Genomic DNA, 22012 nt, shown 5'->3' on the forward strand with positions numbered 1-22012 from the left:
GACTTGGCTGGAAGTGGAATGTTTCCTGACAGATCTTCTTACAAAGAAGTTGTAAATCCTTTGTAATGGCCAACAAGAAAGAGCCTCCTTTTTTCAATGAAGACAAAATGGGACCGTTTCGCTACAAGCTTCCTTTTTATGAAACTATGGAGCTCTTCATTGAAACGCTCACAGGAACATGCTTTGAACTGCGAGTTTCCCCCTTTGAAACAGTTATTTCTGTGAAAGCTAAAATACAAAGACTGGAAGGTACTATTCTCTATTATTTCAGCATAAAGTTTATCATGTTAGAGGAAGTCTTGTTTTGCAAACTGTAATTGCTAAAATCAAAGCAGATAATTTAAATGACTTGTTCAATAATATGTATGAGCTAGACATTTGGTTTATGGATTAAGTTTAATTGGAATTGAGTTCTTCTGTTCTTTGCTTTTTCTATCAGTTCATGGCTTAGGCTTGACTAGAATTTGTATATTTTCTTATATATCATTATTAAGATAAATTCTAACAGTCTACAGTAAATCATTAGTTGTTCTGATATTATATGGGATATAGTATTTTTAGTGTTGAAAGGATTCTTTGAAGTAACTTTGTTAACTAGCAAGGTTATAAATTTGAGTCTTGGAGTACGTCTGTATTGTAGCTGAGCATACTTTAAACTAGGTGTGATGGCTGTTGCATCTTAGGTTAGTCAGTTTATGATACTGTAGTCCCAAGAGCAACTACAGTGCAGGTGAATCCCAAAGGCAGCTTGAAGTTACTGATTTGAATATTGTTTAGATGAGTGGTCTTTTGTTGGTAGAGGTCTGGCTGAGAAATGCTTTGTTTTAAAGTGATGAACTTGGCACACCTTGTGAAGCAAAAACCTCCTTTAAGTTACAAGGCCAGTCCCAGTGCTAATGCAAGGAGAAAAAATGTAGGTTAGTCCTCTCTCAGCCTTTTCCCTCTATGATGAGAATAATCCTCAGGAAAGAACCTGGCCTGAAGCATGTGCATATACATACTCTAGCTACTTTGTAGCGCTGTATCCTATTTCTCACTTTGGAGAAGGTAAACAAATGTATAGCTGCACAAGCTGAGAGTACCAGAGTTGCTAATTTTAAGAAAAGGGTTCCTCTCTCCCCAGTATACCTGTCCACATTTCTTCACGCTTCTATCCATGTGGAACTCACCCTCTGAGAGATGTAATCGATGCTTTAGACTCGAATCTAATGTACTTTCCTCCTCTTATGGAAACCTGTGCTCATGGATGGGGATAAACAAAGTCTTAAAATACAGAAGAATTGCAACAATAGAGGGGACTTTTTTCTACTAAGGTTATGCAGTAGAAGCTCCACTATGCAAATAACTAGAGCTTACATCAGCTTATTTACGTGGATATGCTTTTGTTTTCTGTGGACATGGCTGTAATTAGTCACAAGTCATAGAATGTGTTGAAGTGCACTTGGAGGCTAGAGGTGAAACAAGAAAAGGAAAGGGGTTTTCTTCGTTATATAATATAGGTGTAGCAGAAATGCAAGCAGACATACTAAGAGAGAATTAAAAGGGAGCATAGGCAATAGAGTACAGCAGAAGGCAGGCTGGCTGGACAGTGTAGATGAGAGTGAACTTTAAAGGATGCATGAAGAGACCAGTGGGAGATGTGAGGTAGCAGAATTTGAATTTCTTGTGGTCCAAAATGGGAGATTGCAAATAGACATGTTGAATTATATCTACAGCTTACTATTGTAGGGTGGGTGTTCCCAGCTTAGGAAAGTATCATAACTTATTAGAACAGCTCAGTAATAAAGTTATAATATTGTTTATTCAGAATTTTGTTCACATGTTGTAGTTCATAGGATGATAAGGTAATTAGTGACTTATGTGCTAGCTGTATAGATTTAACTTTTAGTAAATTTCATCAAAACACGGAAGATAACAGTTCACTGGTGCTTATAATTGAGTTATTAGAAGTCAGTTGAAATACCTGTAATGTCCTGATTTATGGGAGGAAGAGTTAAAACAGATTGGTTGACTATGTGTGAAGGTGACAGACACGCAATGACAAATTAGTTTTGTGGCGCATGTGGGGTTGCTGTTACATATAAAAAAATAAACAACTTTTTAGTGATAAAGTTTCTACTATAGTGCACAAATTCAAGCAATGAATCACCCAGGTGGAGCAAAAGTCCTAAAATAGTAATTTTGTTGTGGTGATTTAGTATGGGAAGCTGAAAGCTTAAATCTGTTTCTGCTCCTGTTTTTCACTTTTTCTTGTTGTATTGTGTCAACTTTCATGGGATGTGAACCTCTCTCATGTAACCTACACTTCTGACTGGAGAATGTCACCTATACTGTTGGGAAGCTACAGCGTCCCTATTATGTGTATGATCCCTGTGGACTCATTTGACTGTTGACATTGATGGTGTGTATACATACAGAAAGACAAGCTTTAGGAAAATGATCTGAGACCTGAGATCTTCAAGAACAAAATCTAAAATCCTATTGGAAGTTAAGAAATTTGTTCAAATGCCAGTAATGCCTCTAAATGTAAGAGATTAATAATAAAACTAAATCTAGGTGAACTGATCTTTGTCAACAACTGCAATATCAATAGCTGTAGACTGCATTGTGATAAGAAGGGATAATATGGATGGCATGTTAGGAGTTTTATATACTTCTGATACTGTTTGTGATTCTTGGTGCCTGTTTAATGATCTGATGTGGAAAGGGTTTGTTTAGATGGCTGTAGTAGACAGTGGTACCTTACTAAGAAAGAGTTCCAGATATCTAGCTTTGTTTCCAGTTGGTTTTAGTCAGCAAAGAATATGGGTAAAAAATTATTAATAAGTTGTAATGCATCTGAAATTCCAGTGCAAGTCTACTTGTAAATTGAAGTTAAAGCAGATCTGATGTATGTTTGGATCCAATCCAGACATTTGCCCTCAGATATGTTCCATGTGAAGTAGGCACTTGGTTATCAAAAAATTTAGATTTGTTATCATGTTGATTTTGGAACCACCTAGGGTAAATCACTCCTAGTCTCAGAGTCACTGAATGAGCCTTTTAAAATGGTACACTAGAGAACAAACACCTCCCTTTGTCTCTACTGGTGGCATAAAAACTAGAACACACACAGCCAACAGCATAGCAGTGCTGCCTGCTCCATTGGTTTTACCTGTTGTTGATTATCTGTATTTGAAAGCAGGATCCTGTATTGGTGGGCGTGGATAGGATAGTACCAGAGTTTCAAGCTGACATGAAAGGATGAGCTTTAAGATGTGAATGAACTTAAAAATAGCAGGATTTCATTGAAAGAGGAAAAAGTTGTTTTGTTTTGTTTTTCAAACTGGGAATATCTCTTCTTGCCTCCTTCATTGCACAAGTCTTTGTAGCTGCTGGGCTGGAGAATGTTTAGTGATCTTCATTTGGAAACACCAATTACTATATTGATTTTTATAGAAGGAATGTTCAGATACTGTATCCCTAGTACCAGTTAATACTTCCATCTGTTAAAGAACCATATATAATACCTGTAAACATGTTTGTTCAGTAGGATAGGATTGAGTCTCAAGGGAGGAGGTGGGGTTTGGGATCTGTTGTTGGTGGTATTATTGTTATTATTAACTTGCGGGAGTTAATTTTCATCCTACAGTATGGAGTGTTAAGGCTTTCATCTACATAGCTACCTTTAAAATAAGAAAAACAACTCCATCATGGTTTGTTCAGTGACTGCAACTGGATTTTGTGATTGCGTATGTGGCAACATATACCTTTTTAGCTGAAAATTTAGGTGTTCTCTTGTTCTTCTATTACTGCAAAGGGGCGAAACAGAACTAGCTTTCAGAGTATATCTTGATTTGGAACGCTTGTGTTCAGCTGACAATGACAGATGCAATTGTAATTTTGTTGTGTGTGTAACCTCAATTCATCATGAGAGTTGGTGTGTGTGGTAGTGGGGTTTTTTTGTCTTTTTGCTGTCATTATTTTACTGGCTATGTATAGCAGCTTCACTTTGAGAGGAACTAAGTGAATATCAAGCAGGCTTCTTCTGAATGTTGTAACTTCTTTCAATATTGTGTGAATTCAGAGTATGTTGTAATTATATTTATTACTGCTTGCATTAGAGGAAATAGCTATGTTCCTGTTAGGGCTGGAATAAGTGGATTGTATGAGTGTAAAGAGTTTTTAACAGAACCAATCTTGCTTTTCTTCTGTCTGCTACTTTTCCTCTGTCTCCTGCTTGCTTTGCCATTTGCCTGTTGACTGTGCTGATGGAGACTAGAAGTTCATGAAGCTTTTTTAAGCTTATGCCTTGTCTGAGGTGGGAAGACATTTCTGCAAATGCAAGCCTGTGCCCTGGTTAGAGCAGCGTCTTGGAGGTGTAAAGGTCACTTCTGTCAGGAAACTTTGTGGGCCTGGATTCAGTTACTGGTGACTGGCCGTTGTTGCAGCCTCCCCTTGGTCAGTCCTTAGGATAAAGCACAGATCACTACTGACCACCATTTACACTACTGTGGATAACTGTCATGCAAACGAAAGTTGGTGGGTTTGACAGTTATGCAAACAGTACTGCTGCTGTAAGTTGTGGGCCTTTGCACCTCTTTGCTAGTGCAGCTGCTTTGTGGGGGTGGAGACTGTCAGCACAACCTCTCTATGTAAACGTTTAAGAAACTCTCCTGCAATTTCAGTGTTGGATGAAAGATAACTATATTGTTTGAACTTTGAAATGTTTGGGTTGTTTTGTTGTTTTTTTTAAACATAGTGACCTTCTACTCACAACATTAATCAAGTTTGTTCCAAAATCTACAAGTTTCTCTTTCTGGGTCAGACTTGACCACATCAGTTTGCCTGGTGAGCCTGTTTATCATGCCAGCAAGATGAGTGAAGTTTAAGGATGTATCTGAAATGCTGATTCTGAGACAGGATAGAGTACCTACTTCTCTCCCACTGCGTCCTCCCATCTAGCGGGTCAGATAGTAGGCACATCTGCAGCCATTTCAATAGGCAGCCTGCAGATTCTTCTGTCTTGAAGCATCACCTGGCTAGCCCACTGGCATTTGAGCATCAAAATGTAGCTTATTGCCTGACTTTCCTCCCTTGTCTGTACCGATTTGTAGCAGGTCAGTGATACGTTCATGTGCTGCTTAGGGGAGAGGGCATAGTGGACGGATACCTGGCGGTTCTCATTATTACTGCCAATTTTACATGCTGATCTCATGCGCGAATGTCTCCTCAAGAAAGCCTTACTATAATCCAGAAAAGGGACAGCTACTGAGTATTTTTTCTGCACCTGAACCTATAAAGCACCTACTGTTTCCTTAGTGTATAAATAGAGAATTCTTAGAAAGCAGTGTAAAAGAGAATTAGTAATAAAGGCTTGTCTGTTTGTCTTTAAAGCAGTGTATAGTCTTTTCATCTGTTCATTTCATCAAAAATACGTTGTTAGATGAACGAAAACATGTTTCACTGCAGCACTGCTAGTTGCAAGCCAGCCTTTTTAACAAACACTCAGTTTATCAAAGTAATTGGAAATTGCTCCTTGGAGGCTGCTGAAACCATAACAAATACAGACAGTAATGACTGTTTGTAATCAGAAGACTGCAAAACAACACAGAAAAGAACTTCATTGTAGACTCACTGGCTCTTGCCAGCTTGTTCTTGTTTTGCTTATGCTGCAGACTTGAAACATCACCAATAACCAGTTATTAAATAGCTGACAGTGTAGTAGCAATTATGTTAGTCTACTATATGAACATATTCCCCTCATAAATGTCTTGTGGACTTCAGAGGATACAAGATTTGCATTAAATGCCACACAAGTAAAGTTGTGTTGGTCGTTCGTAAAAGAGAAGGTATAGAGGTGAGCTGTGGTGAGAAAAGGAAATTGTCATCTTATCTAAAACTTAAGTAATAAAACAGCTCCTCTGAAGTGCACTCCTTCTGTGCAGGGAAGTCCACTCAGCAGGTATCCTACTTGCCTATTGAATATGCTTGGACTTTCACCAGAATCTGGTCCCTGTTTCTTCCTTGCTGGTGATGGGTGTTGGTAGCTTTGTGCCCTTCTTCCAGCTAGGAGGAGGCTGCTTAACTGACCTGTTGCCACAGCTTGCTCAGCACTCTTGCAAGCCTGGGGAGGTTGAGATATTTTTGGAAACCACCTGGAAGACTCTGATCTCTGTGTTCCTCTCTTGCTAGCTGTTTTTTGTGAAGTCTTACAGTGTAGCACTGCTGCTGGCGTGTCCTTTTAAGTATCTGAACACACAATGAATAGAAGTATACGATAAGGTTACTCTAGTGTAACCTTTTGGAAATTATAGCTTTTGCATCTTAGTCTGAGGAGTAGTGTTTAGACCTTTTTGAACAAGTAGTTCTTGGTCTCTATAGATTTTCATTTTAATTATAATTTGTCAGGTATGCACAGTAAGATCTTAATTACCTGGATTTCACTAGACAAATTGAACAACAGTACTTACGATGCTGAAGGGAAAATTTTATTATTTTTCTTTTTTTTTTCCCCAAGGCAAAAATGACAGCTATTCATCCTATTCATCTTCCTATTAACCTTAATTTTTTTATTTTATTTTACTCTATTTTTTTTGTGATCAGAGATGTCTCGTCCTTTCATAACTGTCCTGGTTTGTACTCTGTCAAGAATTTGGAAGATGACAGTGTTCTAATAAAAATGTATGAAGACCTTAGGTTGTACCAGCTTATGCTTATTATCTTTAATGTATATTACATATGTATCTAAATGAGTTGACTATGCAAGCAAGAAAACGAAGTTCATAATTGTGTAGAATATAGATTTGTAATAAGTAACAAATAATCAGTGTGCTTGCCTCCTTTTACTAAAAAATAGCCAAATCTGTCCCAGAACTTGAGCTGAAAATGAGTATTAGTGGGTAAAAATAATAAAATGTTTTGATGGCCTAAAGAACACTCACAACAAAATAAATGTTTGTAGTACGAAGTTTGATTAACTTCTATGGTACTATATTGTACGTGTGAACTTTCAGGTTCCACACCAAGCAGCGATAAAAACACACATTTGTCTCAGCCGTATTAGAGCTGCTAGCAGTTACCTTAATGCGGCCTAGTCTTTACTGTGAGTAATACAGAATATCAATCTGTGGTTAAATTATTCAGCAGTTCTGTAGTCAGAAGTGTCATCCTGTTTTTCCTGTCTGTAGACATAAAGCTCTGAGGCACAGTTAATAGGGCGAGGTGGCGGGAATCCATCCTCTCATGCCTGGAAAAGAACAAGTATCCAAAAAGCCTGAAGCAATTGAATACTCCTGCAGGTTCCTTGTTGAGCCAAAAGATAGCACTCTGTGTGTGAGCACAACACTACTGAAAATCTTAACTTTGTTCTTAACTATTTGGGAAGTTGGATATCACAACTGAGGGCTGCTCAAGTGCCTGTTCTTGTCCTTCCTTTCTTCTTTGCCCTATGGTCCCCTTTCTTGCCTCTCTTCCTTTACCCCCATGTTCTTCAAAAAGCAAAACTCCCTGAAAGCCCTCCCAGCAAACTCAAATGTTAATACTCTTTTTTTGTTTCGTTTAGGTATTCCTGTCTCTCAGCAGCATTTAATTTGGAATAATACGGAACTGAAGGATGACTATTGTTTGAATGATTATAAGTAAGTATATAATAAAATTGCAATATGTTTCTGGATGATTATTAGCAAAAGCAATAGAGAATGCTACAAAAATAAATTTATTGTTATTTACAGCATTTCGGAAGGCTGCACTCTGAAGTTAGTTCTGGCTATGCGAGGTGGACCTATTAACACTAGAAGAGGTAGGTGTTTATGCAGTTACAAAATAATGGTTTTCATGGAACATCTTCTAACTGTAAACAGCTTCTCTTAGAGAAGCATTTTAGACAAGCAGACTTCAGTTCCAAATTCATTGGAAAAATACTTGACAAAAACTGAGGGATTTTTTCCCATCTTCCTTAGCATACTAAGTACACTGTCCGTTTCATTTTGCTTAGGCTTAGTTTAACAGGTACCTTTGTATGTATAGAATCATCAAGCCTTAAAATCAGCAATTTTTCACCTGCAGAAAAAGAGATACTGTAATATCATTATACACATATTTTTAAAAACCTGAGTAGTAAGAATCAGACATTGGTTCAATCTGATGATAAGCTGGTTTATATGGATCCTCTATAGAGGAAAGAAAATGGATAAAATCCTCATGATAATTTTCACTTGGAAAACATTCAGCATATCTTCTAGGTTGGGAATTCCCTTTGTAAACTGAGCTGAGCTCATAAAGGTGATCAAAATAATAATAATAATAATGGCAATTTGGTTTTATTCTCCTTTTGCTTTTTGTAGTTCCCATGGAAGACCCTATCAGGGAAATGGCTGAATACATGGATCCCAGTAGAGATGAGATCTGGGAGAAAGGGCCATCCAACAAACAAGTTACCTTCTTAGTATATCGAGAAGGAGATCAGTTGAATTTCTTCCGTGTGGTAGACCGGGGAGATGGCACTTTAACACCGTTATCTGAATCTTTGAGGTAAAGTTGGCTTTAATCTTTATTCTTCAAAAGGGGAATGCTGTATAATTTTCAGCTTTATTTGCTGACTTTACTAAAAGAATATCTGGAATATGTCTGGAGTGTTGCAAGGAATTGTGCCCTGAGGGCTACTAAAATGCTGTAACTTGGTGGCCTAACAATACAGTAGTATTTTGTGGTCACTGTTCATGCTGACAGTCATCTGTCACTGTGTGACATCTGTCTTTCACAGGAGAGTTGGTTTGGCAATGAAGAGATTTAAAACTTTTGTTAAGTATTTACTCTTCCATTTTAAGGCATTTGTTTTGTTTTATAAACATCTGTTCACAGCATAAGCTTTCTTTTTTGTATGGATATGACTTGACCAAGTGATTAGACAGGAAGATAGTAGATGGGCAGTGCAAAATCCTGAAAGGGTTTGTCTGAAGTTTCAGAGAAACTGGGGGAAGGGAAGAGAGGTGTTTTGTTTTGGGGGAATTGGTTGTTCTTTGGTTTTTGTGCTCTTGGGTTTTTTTGTTTGTTTGATTGGTTTGTTTGTTTTTAATATATTGAAATAATTGCAAATAGAGCTAACCTTTGTACATAATCAGGCCTCAGATTAGCTACTGTTGAGGCACCAAACTTGTCTCAATCACTGTCACAGAACCGAAGTACTTTCATTGTCAGAAGAGCAAGTATGTCACTTAAGCTACTATATTGTAGTAAACAGATTAGCAGTCAAAATTGATGATATCTATTAAAAAATATTAGATTCTGTCTTTATACTGTGACTTTTGGGTAGTCTTTTTAATCCCCTGAAGAACTTAATATTTGTACAACTGTAAGGAAAGAAGTCCTTATTCTGGGGACTAGCTGCGTTTTCTCCAAGGCTAACACTTGCACTGTTTTAAGTAACTATTCCTATTTGCAAAGAGAAAGCAAGAGTTTTGTACTGGATTTATATTCATTTTGATTCTGTGGGTTCAGAATGATATTGTACTTTTGTAACAGATCTATACTTAAAAACTCCAGGCTGAATGAAATATCAGTGTTGAATTCCCACATAGTTGCACAGAGCAGGAAGAGCGAGTGTTTGATATACAATTACTGGAGAGAAATAAGAGGAAAGATACAAAGATGTTAGATTTGAGAGCTTCTCTTTCAGCCCCTGCACTGTTTTTCAGTAAACAGCCACATATGGCATTGTGTATAGGTCTGAAATAGGTAAAACCCACCATCATCAATAAGAACTAAGAACCTCGCTGCTGCATTCGCCCTGGACACACTTCTGGAAAGAGGAACAGGCAGGTGTAATTCCTGTTCCCGCTGATACACTGCATATTACTAAATTGTTACTTTTTACCTTTTAACTTCAAAAACCACCCTAACTAATCCAAAGCGAAGGGACTGTGGATGCTGAACTGTAAGTTGATGTAAGAAGTTTTCACAGCTTGAACCTTTATTTTTTTGTATAACAGGCTCCCTGGTATCTGCCTATGTGTTCAAATTCTGTGTGTGATGATTTTTTTTTCCTCATTTAAAACTAGTGTGGACAACTGTGTGAATTTCTTAGTACTTCTCAATTAAGTAATCCTAGTGTATAAATTAAATAATAATTTACTTGAGATTGGCTAAACGTAGCAAACCAAGGAAATAAACCCCACTCTTTTGCCTCTTGCAAGGCATGATGGTAAGCCTTTCAAAGCACAACAGCATATATAAAAGCAAATTACATTGTGCGTAAGAAATGTGCTATCACTGGTCAAATGGTCTAGTTAGGTTGGAAGCCACCTGAGTTGAAAACATTGAACTTAAGCTGTTTTTCTTCCTCTGTGTCTTCTATGGGAGTTCATTTATTAGCTTTTCTAATAAGGGAGACAGTCATTGCGGAAGGGGATGGGGGTGGTGAGGAGCAGAAATCCTAATTTTTGAATTTGTTGTTATGGCCAGGTCAGACTTTTATGGGAAATGGAAAAAGTAGCAAAGGGAAGAGAAAATGGAAACAAATTGGACATTTTCACTTCATCTTTATAGAGGAAGGCTGTAAATCACCCTGAATACTAGTGTTTTCTGCAGTCACAGTTAAATGTGTTTATATGTGTGGGCATACTGGTGACTGAGCATTTTGAGGCACTTGTTTATCAGCTTTTTTCAATTTTCTTACATGTGGAGCAGAATTTAGTGACTGCAGTTTAGAAGTGAGGCATTGGTTTGGGTTTTGTTCTGTAGTTCTCCAGATAACTTTATCTGTGGTTAATGGTTAAAACTTGGCAAGATGTAAGTATATAAAATTATTATTGTCTCTGGATTAAAAGAAAATAGTTGAAGTAGTGGTAGAGGACTGGCAAGCACTGGTGTCAAAAGTATTTCAACAAGCTACTGATCATTTTTGAGGCATGCAGAGAAGCAGCTGAATCACCATCCCTAGAGGTGTTTGAAAGACATGTAGATGAGGTTCTTAGAGACATGGTGTAGTGCCAGTGTTAGGTTAACAGTTGGCCTTTACAATCTAGAGGGTCTCTTCCAACCAAAATGATTCTATGTTCCAAGCAAGATCTCAAGAATGTTGACACTTATGGACAAAGTAAACTTGAAATTTGACCATTGGAAAATGGGCTAAAAGTATCATGAAAAACAAGGCTCCGTGTCCAAGCTTTATAATTTTTACAGTCACCTTAAAGCAAAAAAATCCTTTTGTCACTCTATTTTTCTTGATGTTTTTGGCTCCTACTTAGCCAGAAAATGCAAGAAAAAGAATAACAATTCTTTTTACATTAGAAACAAACAAAAAAACACCACACCAAACATGTAAGACACATCACTTTTCTTTCTATCATTACCTTGAAAGAAGTTCAAATAATTGTTTTGAGTTTGTGACTTAAATCTTTGCAGAGTTAAAATTCTGAGATGAATCCTTAGTATTGAATCTTTATGAGGAGAGATATGTGATATGTATGCTGACTGTCCCCATATGAAGCTCTTCAATTTTTGGTAAGAAATGACCAGACTGTTTTGCTGACTCTTGTGTTGAATTTGCTACCATCTTGCTCTTAAAGATCTGTCTTCCAGCTGTGCTGCATTCAGAATTTTGCTGCATTTTAAGAAATGGATTTGGAGAGTCAGTACAAAAATACTGGCTCTTGACTAAGGGTAGCAGACTATTTCCAAGAATCAGTTAAAATGCCAGCTCTAATTAGTGAATTTTTAGTACTGACTTTCTCATGACCTTTAGTTCTTCTTTGGTCTCTTCTGGAGAGTAGAAACTTAAGCTAAATCTACTAAGACATTTCTGTGAACACGCGGGAATTGCATGATTGTCACGATTTCTAGATGCTGACAGCCTATTGGAAGAATTAAAACTCTCTTTAATGTGTACTGTATGCAGTGTTGAAAGTGCATCAGTTTGTAATTAATTGGACACTCATAATGCTTGTTTCATTTTGCTGCAAGATGTTGGATGTGTGTTAGTGATTAATGCTTCATAGGAAAACTGAGTCAGATATTGACTTTAAAATATTGAGGTTTTGCATTCTGTTAGAATACAGAATAGAAAAAGGCAATGTGATGATATAAATTTCCAGTGATTATTGAATTAAAATATTTTGTCTTGGGTCTAGCAATTCTAATCTGTTATTTTTTTTTCCAAATGTGAGTCTCTTTGGAAACCTAAACTGATCCTTTTTTTATTTTTTTTTTGTTTGTTTGTTTTTATTTTGAAAAGGAGAAATAGAATATCACATCCACACGGGTGACCCCTCCATTTCCATTTTTGGTGAGAACACCCCTCAGGATGGATAGAAATTTGGACTTTCCTTCCATGCCAGTGTCTGGTTAATTGGAAAACTGATCAGCTTGTTGTCTGAGTCACACAGTTAACAGCTTTGGCATACCTTCAGGAGACATTTTGGAACTGGATATCCCCTCTGGGGGGAAAATATATAGTGAGTGTGAACCAACTGTATATGGTATAACAACTTCCCTTCGCAGAAGCGTGGCTGTGTTCTGATTTCAGCATCATCACTTTGCGTGAGCATCTAATAAGGAATGATTATATGCTGAAATAAATGGATTTGAAATGTCTTTATATACAGTTTTACATAATGCTTTGTCAACAGATCAACTGCGGATATGACTTTCTAGTTGTGAGAATACTCTACATTGAAAACAATTAAATGACTTGATTAGAGGGTAAACACAAACTTTTTTTTTTCCAGTGGTGGTTCAGTTTATAACTTATATGCTGATGATGAAGATGAAACAGAAGCATCACCTTCTGGCCAACAGATTATTGAGAATTCAATTACTATGAATAAAATGAAACTGCTCAAGGCCAAGATGGAGAACATGAATCTGAGTAAAAAGGTGAAATTGTGATTTGAATTTTGCTATTGTAAAATGCCTTGCACTTTCCTAGTACTGGCTTTTCTAAAAAGCAGGTCAGATACTTTGCGGTCTTGGGAAGTGAAGTGATCAAGGGTAGATTATTTTGTTTCTGTTGTTTAAGTAAATGCTATTGCATAAATGTTCTGCTGATGGGGCATTTGCTTTACTTGGATCTACCTGTTCTCATTCAAAGAATTCACCACTGGTCCTGGATTTGAGTGGGTGTTCTTTTGGATTTTTTTTTTTTCTTCTGATACGTTAAGTAGCATTGCTTTGCAATACTGCTGTGGCAAAAATCAATGTTTCTCTTAAATGAAGCTTCACTAGAAATACTGTAACTGAAAAGCCTATGAAATTGAATATGGGAATGAGATTACCTAGACCATAAAACATTTGTTGGCATTCATGCTTGCCTAGGTTAACTAGATGTAAAATGAAGTTACAATGCTTTCATTGTTCATCTTGTTTGAGACCCTGAGCTCTTCTGGATAACTCTGGCGTTCTGGATTCCCTTTTCTATTCCTCTGACATGTGGCCTGCTTACTAAAAAGCCTTTTCTGATTATAATCTTTGATTTTATTTTTCACATGTTGAGGTGAAGTCTAGATGGCTAGTGATGGATAAGGGAGTCAATAGAATGATTTGGTCATTTCTGGCCTTACATTTTCTGAATTCCTGGGAATATGATCTCAGTCAGGTCTTTGAATGTAACTGTAATTCAAATACTAACTGTTGTTTTATGTGTGTTTTGGTATTTTTTAATAGCCTAAGAAAACTGTTAAGGTGAAACCTCGTCCTCCAATGACTCCTCGACCATCTAGTGGCTCAGTGGCTGCTGCTCGTCACCGATTTCTAAGAGTGCTCCCCCAGATCGGACAGTCCTGCCTACCTCCTCCTGGGAATTCATGTCCCTCAGAGTCTTCCCAAAACACACTTTCAGCATTGGCTACTTTGGCCACTGCTGGTAGAACAATACCATCCACAACTAATGACTTTCTGAAGGAAGATGACACTTGGCAGAGCAACTCTTGGTCTCAGTCTGTTAGTAGCATCAGGTTACCACCAAAAATATCTCGTGTTGAACTAGAAAATGCGAAACTACCTTCAAATAGTATTCTTACTCCTGTTTCATCTCTGCCTGCAAATTCGGAAAAAGCATCTGAAAATATGACCTCCTCAACTGAAGAGGATGCTGTTTTGTTTCCAAATCTAGCCAATGTAGAACTATATGGAACAGAAGAAAAAATTCTACCTGAAACAGATGCTTTTGCTTTGTTAACAGAAGCAAGCACCACTGAACAGTGTAGTGAGATATACGACATAGGAAAGATGAACCCGGAACTTGAACTGTCTGATGGGGATGAAGAATCTAAGGTTGTAGAGCAGCACAGAAAACCTATTAGCAAAGTGCTGAGCACTGCAGCAACAGGGGCTGGTCTTCTCAGTACTCGTGAATTAAGTCCTCAGAAAAATCTGCTTTTGTCACCTCTTCGGTATTCGGCACAAGTGGCACGTCACAATTCTCCAAAATCACAAACACAACCCAAATGCTTTGAGGCTGGTAACTTGAGATCTACAGTCTCTCCAAACATGCTTCGATCATTGGAAGTCCGTAGTATAGCAGACTCCTCTTTTTCTAGGACTAACAGATTTCGTAGTGTGAAATTAGAGTCACTTGGCAAAAGACCTGATGCAATTTCTAAAACAGAGGCTAGGGACATCACAGATGTGGTGAACAAGGCATCCAAAGAACCTATGAGTTCTGTAAGTAACTTAGGATTTCTGGCTTCGCTGGCCCGAAGCACAAACCGGGAAAGTTTACAGAGTTCCTGTGGGACAGGCAGGTTTCGGACTTCTGGTATTGCACTACCTACAAACCTGCAGCATTTTCAGGAAGAAAGTTTTAGGAAAACTGCTCCTCCAAATGAAGCTGCTGAATACATTCTAGTGAGTACTAATATTTCCAAAGAAATTGAAGTTTTGCTCTCTTTTCTGGTACTGGCATTATGAAAACTACTTTTATGTGTGTGTCTGTATGTCTTTTCAGGGGAGGCGGATGGGTAGGGGGAGGTGTACTTAAATCCCTGTAATTCTGAAACTGTTTTCTGAGTTCCTGTTGGTGTCTTGACTGCCTCTCTATCCAAACAAGTCCTAGAAGTAATTTTTCATAAAAATCAAAGTGGCTGGTCAGTTCACAACTAAACTTTTTAGTTTATGTAATGATACAATTCCGAGTGTGTTTGCAGCGTCATCTGACTTCTGCTGCTCACTAATTGTCATTTATTCCAAAGTTTGCCCTGTGACTTGCACCATATGTGCCTAGCTTCAGATCTCTAATGTACTTAGTTTTGGTGTGTTGTAAAGTATGGGGAGCCTATTAAATAGTCATTTTGAGTAAGGCCTTATATTGCGGAATTTTCGTTTTACGTACAGAAGTTGTCCTGGACTCTTTGTAGGTACGTTGATTGATAAAACACTGATTTCAAATAAGCTGATACCAGACTGCGTAACTTTTAATTTAATTTCCATCTGCTAGTAATTTCCCTGTGGAAATTTTTTTTATTTTTTAGTCTGCGCATGGGCTTGGAATGAATGGAAGTATTGCAGCTGTAGGGAAAAGAGTAGGTAAGTAACGTGACTTAATAACTCAAGATGGCTCTTTGATCTTTCCTGATATATCACATATGCAGAGGACAAGAATCACTTATCTTTGTAAGGCTTTCAAAGTCCTTGCTGTGTTAAACTTCTATAGCATGGTATAACTTTCAGTATTTTAAGCAATTCTTTAACATGCAGATGTCATCTAGATCTTAGGTAGATCTGTGACTTTTTCCTAGCTTTTTTGGTACTTAATGAATCCTGCATGTCATCTGTAGATATAAACATGACTTTCAGCTCTTAAGTTTCCAAGAGGTCAGTTCTGTGAATACTTCTGAGTGTACTAAAATCAGAGCAGAATGTATTGGTAGCATTGTCTTTAGGACTACAGCCTTAGCCAGAAGGATTTGGCAAAAGAAAAGTGGGAAGGAACCAATAAGGGCGGGGATGCTGAAGATTACTGATACAGTGCAGATTTTTCTCTTATTTTTTTTTTGTCATGGGCATAAATCTTTCTACCCTACTCTTGGTAACTGTGGCGTGCTTAATGCTTGACATTACTGAAAATGGATGTGTTGTGCCTAAATACTATTTTCTGATGTGATTAATTCTCTCAGGAGGAATGGAGTTGTCTAGATTAGTACTTTAAAACTCTTAAGACAACCAGCTAAAGATTCTTAGTACAATCAACTTGTCACATCTTTGACTTGCAGTTTGCAGGTTTTCTTTTCTTTCTGTATGACCTTTGGAAAAGAGAGGCAGGCATGTATTCCAGGATTTTAAGTTCTAGGCATAGAGAATGAGCTAGAATATACATCTTCAAACAGCAGCCACAACAGGAAAAACGATGCAATTGTAAGAATGTGGGAGCAAAAGCTGCTAAAATAGTGGACTGTATGTTTGTTTCACAACTAGGTGTGCAGCTTTGAGTTGCCAGTCAATTAATGAACAGGTCTGTCCTTACCTACCCACATCTGCATGATGGAGAAGCCTGCTGTCATCTGTGTCATATTGGATAGAAATGTGAAGACGACACTCCTCTGCTATATCTAATGTCAGACAAAAGTGTGTTTTCCAGAAGGTTCCAGACATGAGAGAGACGAAGTTGGTGTTGTCATATCGTGCAGGCTCTTGAGAGAGAGGCGGCTGGTAGTGATCTGTTGTATAACTGGCCAAAGGACAGATTCAGTTTACATTTAATTGTTGTAGGGACTATCAGTGTGAGGGCAGGTGTACTGTTTTTTCTGTTTAAGTATGGTCCACAGGGGAGGCTGTCTTCAAGCTCTGTCTTTTTCACAAAGTGGGCTAACTAATGCTTCTGAAATAGCATGCTTTTAGGTAATGAAATTGATAGCCTGGAAGTTTGGATGCTAGATTGCAATAGGATAGCACTGGCTGGTAGCAATGACTGCAGTGTAATAGTGGCTGCCTGGTGTTGCTATTGAATGCAGCTTGGTGTATCTCAGCTGACAAATGACTGTTGGGATTAAAGGTGTGCTGGACAAAAAATACTTCTGAACTCATGAAGTCCCTTATGGGAAGCATCCTGACAATATAGTAGTAGAAGCACTGAAAGAATGTTTGAGAGGATGCATTGCTCACTTTTACTGTTCTAGAGTATGGTAAATATGCATAAGCAGGTTGTGGACGAAGAGCTGCTACAGAGACAAGGAAAATACCTTTTCTTTACATACTCTCCCGTAATAAAGCAACAGCCAAGGATTACAGGGGAGAAGGTTGGAGTAAAGTGAATGTTTAAGTACAGAAATTTTACAAATATCCGCAAAGTGCTTTAGGAAACTTTATAGCTAAATAGAGGCCTGTAGTCTAATAATGTATTTTACTTGCAATTAGCAGTACTAGCAAGATTTTAAAATATTGCAGTATTTATTTGGCAAACTTGAGTTATTAGCTACTGAATATATTAAATGCTAGCTACTCAAATGCCCAGTTGATTCTTTGGAAAGCCATTGTTTGCACTGCTTTCCCAATCACTTTGTGTTTTCATTTTGCATTTTGGGAAGGCCATCAGGAGCTGTGTTCCTTGATTTCTTCTGTAGCTTCTGGCTTATGTGAACTTTTAACAGGTGTTACTAATGGGTCTAAGTCTTGTGTTGTGCTGCCTCTTCCAAAGGTGTTCACAGGCTTGAGATGTTTCCTGTTTCAGCTTGTTGGGTTTTTTTCCTCCATGTTTAGGCTTTGGGGTTCCCACCTGAAGTATCCTAAGAAATGCAAAATGAAGCTGGGTTTCAAAAGATAACAATTAACTAGTTTTGTGATCAGGAATAAATAAAAATAAAATGTCTTTGCTCTCTTTCTACCTCTGAAAGCAGGTGAAGCAACCCATCTTCCACCTGTGAATGGCTCAGTTCAAGCAAAAAAGAAAATCGCAAAGCATTGCTTTCTTTGTGGCAAGAAAACTGGATTGGCAACCAGCTATGAATGCAGGTAGGCTGAGTGTATGATCAGCTGTTGTTTAAAATTAAAAGCTGGGCTAACCAAAAGGTTTTCTGTGCTGTATGGTATTCCTTAAGCATAGCAAATCAAGAGACAACCTTCAAAAAAGTTGCAGTTCTCAGTTCAGCAAAACTCCAGGAATTAAAATTCAGGAATGTTGTAGCTGTTCTGCTGTTGAGATGTATGTTCTTCCAGGAAAATCAAGAAATGCGAGATAGCAAGAAATAAATAACATGATTACAAATAAAGAACTATGACATTTTATACCAGTGCAGGGAGAAATTGCTACAGGTTTATCTCTGCAAAGTTCCCCAACAATAACTATATTGTTAACAACTTGAAGAATATCTGGATTTGTTACAATTTTTCAGAAAATATCCCTCAGATTTGGCCCTGTTACAGCACACCTGTGTTTTGTGAATTTATACAAGTTTGTGTTTCACAACCGTGTTATTTTTATATGTTTTCTATTTCTTGTGAGACTTCAGTCATCTTTGAGCATCTCAAAAGCAGAACATCAGAGTACTGGTCCTCCAAATCATGACTTGTAGGTGATACAAAGAGACTTGATGCTTGGTGGTGATCACTGGAAACTTCAACAAACAAACAAAATATCCACAAACAAACAAAAACCACCGCAAACCAACCAACTAAAACATTTGTTTGATCTTTGTTCTCAAAATATTGTTTCCCATGAGAAATTATTTTCTCAGTATTGTTTCATGGTTTTGGGATTTGCTGCGCTGTGAGGACTACATTTGAAGCTGATCTTGGTTCTTGCCAATTAACAGCAAAATGAACAAGACTTCTGCCATTGGGGAATTGTGTTGGAGAGTTTCAGGGTGAGGAGCTGCCTCCTTTACTAACTCTTCAGTCTTTGATTTTTGAAACAGTTTTGGGCAGTGCACTCTTTCCTGCTGAGCAAATAACTGTAAGCTCCTAGAAGGAACTAAGCAGCTTGATTAAGGTTAAAAATGAGGCACAGAAAAAGAGGGGGGGAAATCGCACATCCCCAAGAATAGTATTCATTCTAGTTTCAAAAGGAGCAACCGTATGACCTTTTACTAGAATGAAACAAATAGCGAATACAATTGTTTGAGGAAACTGATGATTACGGGACCAAGAACCAAAGCAAAGTAAATTAATTACCAGGCACACAAAGCCTCAGGAACAGCTGCAGAGTTAATTATGAACCCAGATAGGTAGGTAGATAGAGGATTATCATTTTATATTGAGACAGGAAGTTGGGTAAGTAATACTTAATCTGTTTCACAAGAATTCTGATTTTGAATGATGTGACTGTTTTACTGTCAAGAAGCAACTTTATCAAACAATCAGGCAGCAGGACAGTGACATCAGTCTCCACTAAAAGCACTTGTTGAGATCAGATGCAACATCCAGAGTATACTTTTCTTCTGTAAGGAGTCTTAGCTGCTGAGCTGTCAAGTTTCAAGGCAAAAAATCAGTCCTAACTCATTGAAATTGCAACTGATATTGGAAAGATGTACCCTACCCAGTCGAATAGGAAGTCATGTTCCATATAGTTAGCCTGTCTGATATCTTTACATGTGTCTAACTCTGTATTTATTAATCTCAAATGACTAAGGTGAATTTATGCCAGGGAGAAGCTGTCCTGAACAAAACATCTATTTTGGTGGTCTGAATGATGTGGTATTTTTGAATTGAAATGCATTATGTGGATTTCACCTGATGCCATTATTTTAATTCTGTGGTTTTGTCCTCTGAATTCTACCAGCTGGTTTTGTGTGAGTTCTTTAAAAAGAAATTAAATAAATCAAAGTCCATCATTCTTAATTATTGTGTTTGATCCTTGCTCACTGGTGCTGGGAGTACTGATCTTATTTAACTTCCCAGCTGAAGAGACTGTTGTGTCAAAACTGCAACATTCCATTACAAAAATGCCATTTTGTTTACTCCACCAGTTAATGTTATCAGTCAAGGATGATTAGAATCCAAGTAATTATGTCAAATAAACAAGACATGATTAAGCGAAAGGGCTCCCAGCATGTCAGAGTTAAAAGCTTCTAAAAGCTTGTAACTTTTGATATTCTTGATTCTTCAGATGTGGAAACAACTTCTGTGCAACGCACCGGTATGCAGAGACTCACACCTGCACCTACGACTATAAGAGTGCAGGGCGAAGGTATTTGCAGGAGACCAATCCCATCGTTAGTGCACCAAAGCTTCCCAAAATCTAACATGGTTGTGCTGCATGTGGCCGCTCTGCCATTGAAGAATTGTATTACATTGAGAGAAGCACTTGCTTAGACTGCATAATTTTGCCATGCTCCTTATTTAAAGATTTGCCAAGTAACAAAAGCACATGAGGATGCATACTGTTGAAGAATAATGTGAACACTACTGCAGTTAAAACTTTTCTTCTTTAGTGAATGAAAAGTTAAATATTAGTTTTTAAAAATTTACACTATGGTTTTACTGTTACTGCACGTTTTGTGTTGTGTTTTATATTTGGGAAAGCTATTTCACTAGACAAGTCTTTAAAAGATGCACTTTACTAACTTTATTTACTGTAATAACCAGACTTGAGGGGGTGTTATGATGAGGGTGTCATGTAATGTCTTCTGTGCTCTTGCATTTTTTGTCCATTGCGTGTTACCTTTTAAGTTATTTCACTAGAAAGATCCTCCTCCTCCCCCTTCCTTCAAACCGCCTGTTTTGAGTTTAAGGGGGTAGTTTGTTCCACCCCTCTGTTCCATTTGGATTGGCATTCATACACTGTATCCATTCTGAAAATTGCACATCATGTTAATCACATTTTCTTAAAATAATACTGTTTATATGGCAAGTTTGTTTTTAAATTGAAAGTTCCACCTTTGTTGCCATTAAATATAAGGAACAACTTATTTTAACTTTTTTTGTAATGCTAGATTTTTTTAAGACTTCACAACTTGGTTTGTTAAGATGTTGAATGCTGTTACTGGAAGAAATTCTAATAAATATTAAATTTTATTATGGTTTATGCTCTTATGAATGCACAAAATAACTTTTCCTGTCTTACAGCATGCTCCTAAATTGGGCTTTGTTATAGGAGGGAGGGGCTATTTTTTATGTTTTCAGAAGCACTGGCTCATCTCTGCTCATACTGAAGCTGGTGTGAAAATTCCCACCAACTTTGTTAGGAATAGTGTGGCTAACACCATGTGCTTTAAGTAAACTGCTCGAAGTCTTACAGATACACTAGCAAAGGGGAAATGGGTGTTGAACAAATGACATGGATTAACCTGCCACCTTTCTTCACTCCAGCTGATACTGAACAAAGGCAGTTCAGTACTTGCATGAGTCACATCTAATGAGCACGTAGCTGCTGGAGAAAGTGGTGTTGGAAGAATATACCTTCTGAAAGCCTTTCCTCTTTCATTCCCTTAACGTCTCTGAAATATTTTTATAAGTTATGTTGCTTGAGGTGTTCTAGTATTAACGGATTAATAGAAAAACCTACAACAAACCACCAAAACAAAAGAAACCCCTCCGCATTGCATATAGACAATTGAATGTCACGGTCCCTTTCTTGACAGAGTTCTTCAGCTGCATAGCTGTTGTGATATTAAAATGATCTGTGCAGCATTCCAGTTGAACAGTAGCAGCTGATCAGCATTGCGATCAAAAGCTGGGCCAAAAAAAAAGATGATCACTGAAAGGAAGAGAGGTTACTTGGAGAAAATCCATTTCATGTAGTCTGCCAGAAACCTTTTGGACTTTTTCAAAGAGTAATGACCTTGGAACAAAATTTTCAAGATCATTTTTCTGGGCAGTGATAAGATAAAATGGTAGTTCTGTGTGTGTGACCTCTAGGCTTATTTCTTCTTACTGGACAAAGTTGCACTGAGTATGAAGGACATGTCATTACTGAGCAGTGCTAGATACTGTGAACATGCCTCTAGTTTGTATTTCATCTCTACCATGGGACAACATTTGATGCTGAAGGACAGTAATAAGGAACAGGCAAAAGTACTGGTGTCTTCTCAGCAATTACTTATTTTGCAGCTCAGCAACTTTCTTAAGACAGAGGTATTAGTTATCTTGTATGTACAGCAGAGATTTG

At 37.6% G+C, this 22012-nt stretch overlaps 1 protein-coding gene across 1 annotated transcript; it reads left to right on the top strand.

The window, feature by feature from the left end:
* The first annotated feature begins 4 nt into the window (after positions 1–4).
* Positions 5–20948, top strand: ZFAND4 (zinc finger AN1-type containing 4). Its single transcript, XM_080347549.1, has 9 exons — positions 5–249; positions 7544–7619; positions 7713–7780; positions 8325–8511; positions 12705–12852; positions 13639–14820; positions 15444–15498; positions 17805–17919; positions 20012–20948. The coding sequence occupies exons 1-9, from the start codon at positions 66–68 to the stop codon at positions 20145–20147; spliced, it is 2151 nt and encodes a 716-aa protein (XP_080203675.1). The 5' UTR covers positions 5–65; the 3' UTR covers positions 20148–20948.
* The last annotated feature ends 1064 nt before the right edge of the window (positions 20949–22012 follow it).

The sequence above is a fragment of the Nesoenas mayeri genome (assembly GCF_963082525.1).
Source record: "Nesoenas mayeri genome assembly, chromosome: 7".
NCBI classification, from domain to species: Eukaryota; Metazoa; Chordata; class Aves; order Columbiformes; family Columbidae; genus Nesoenas; species Nesoenas mayeri.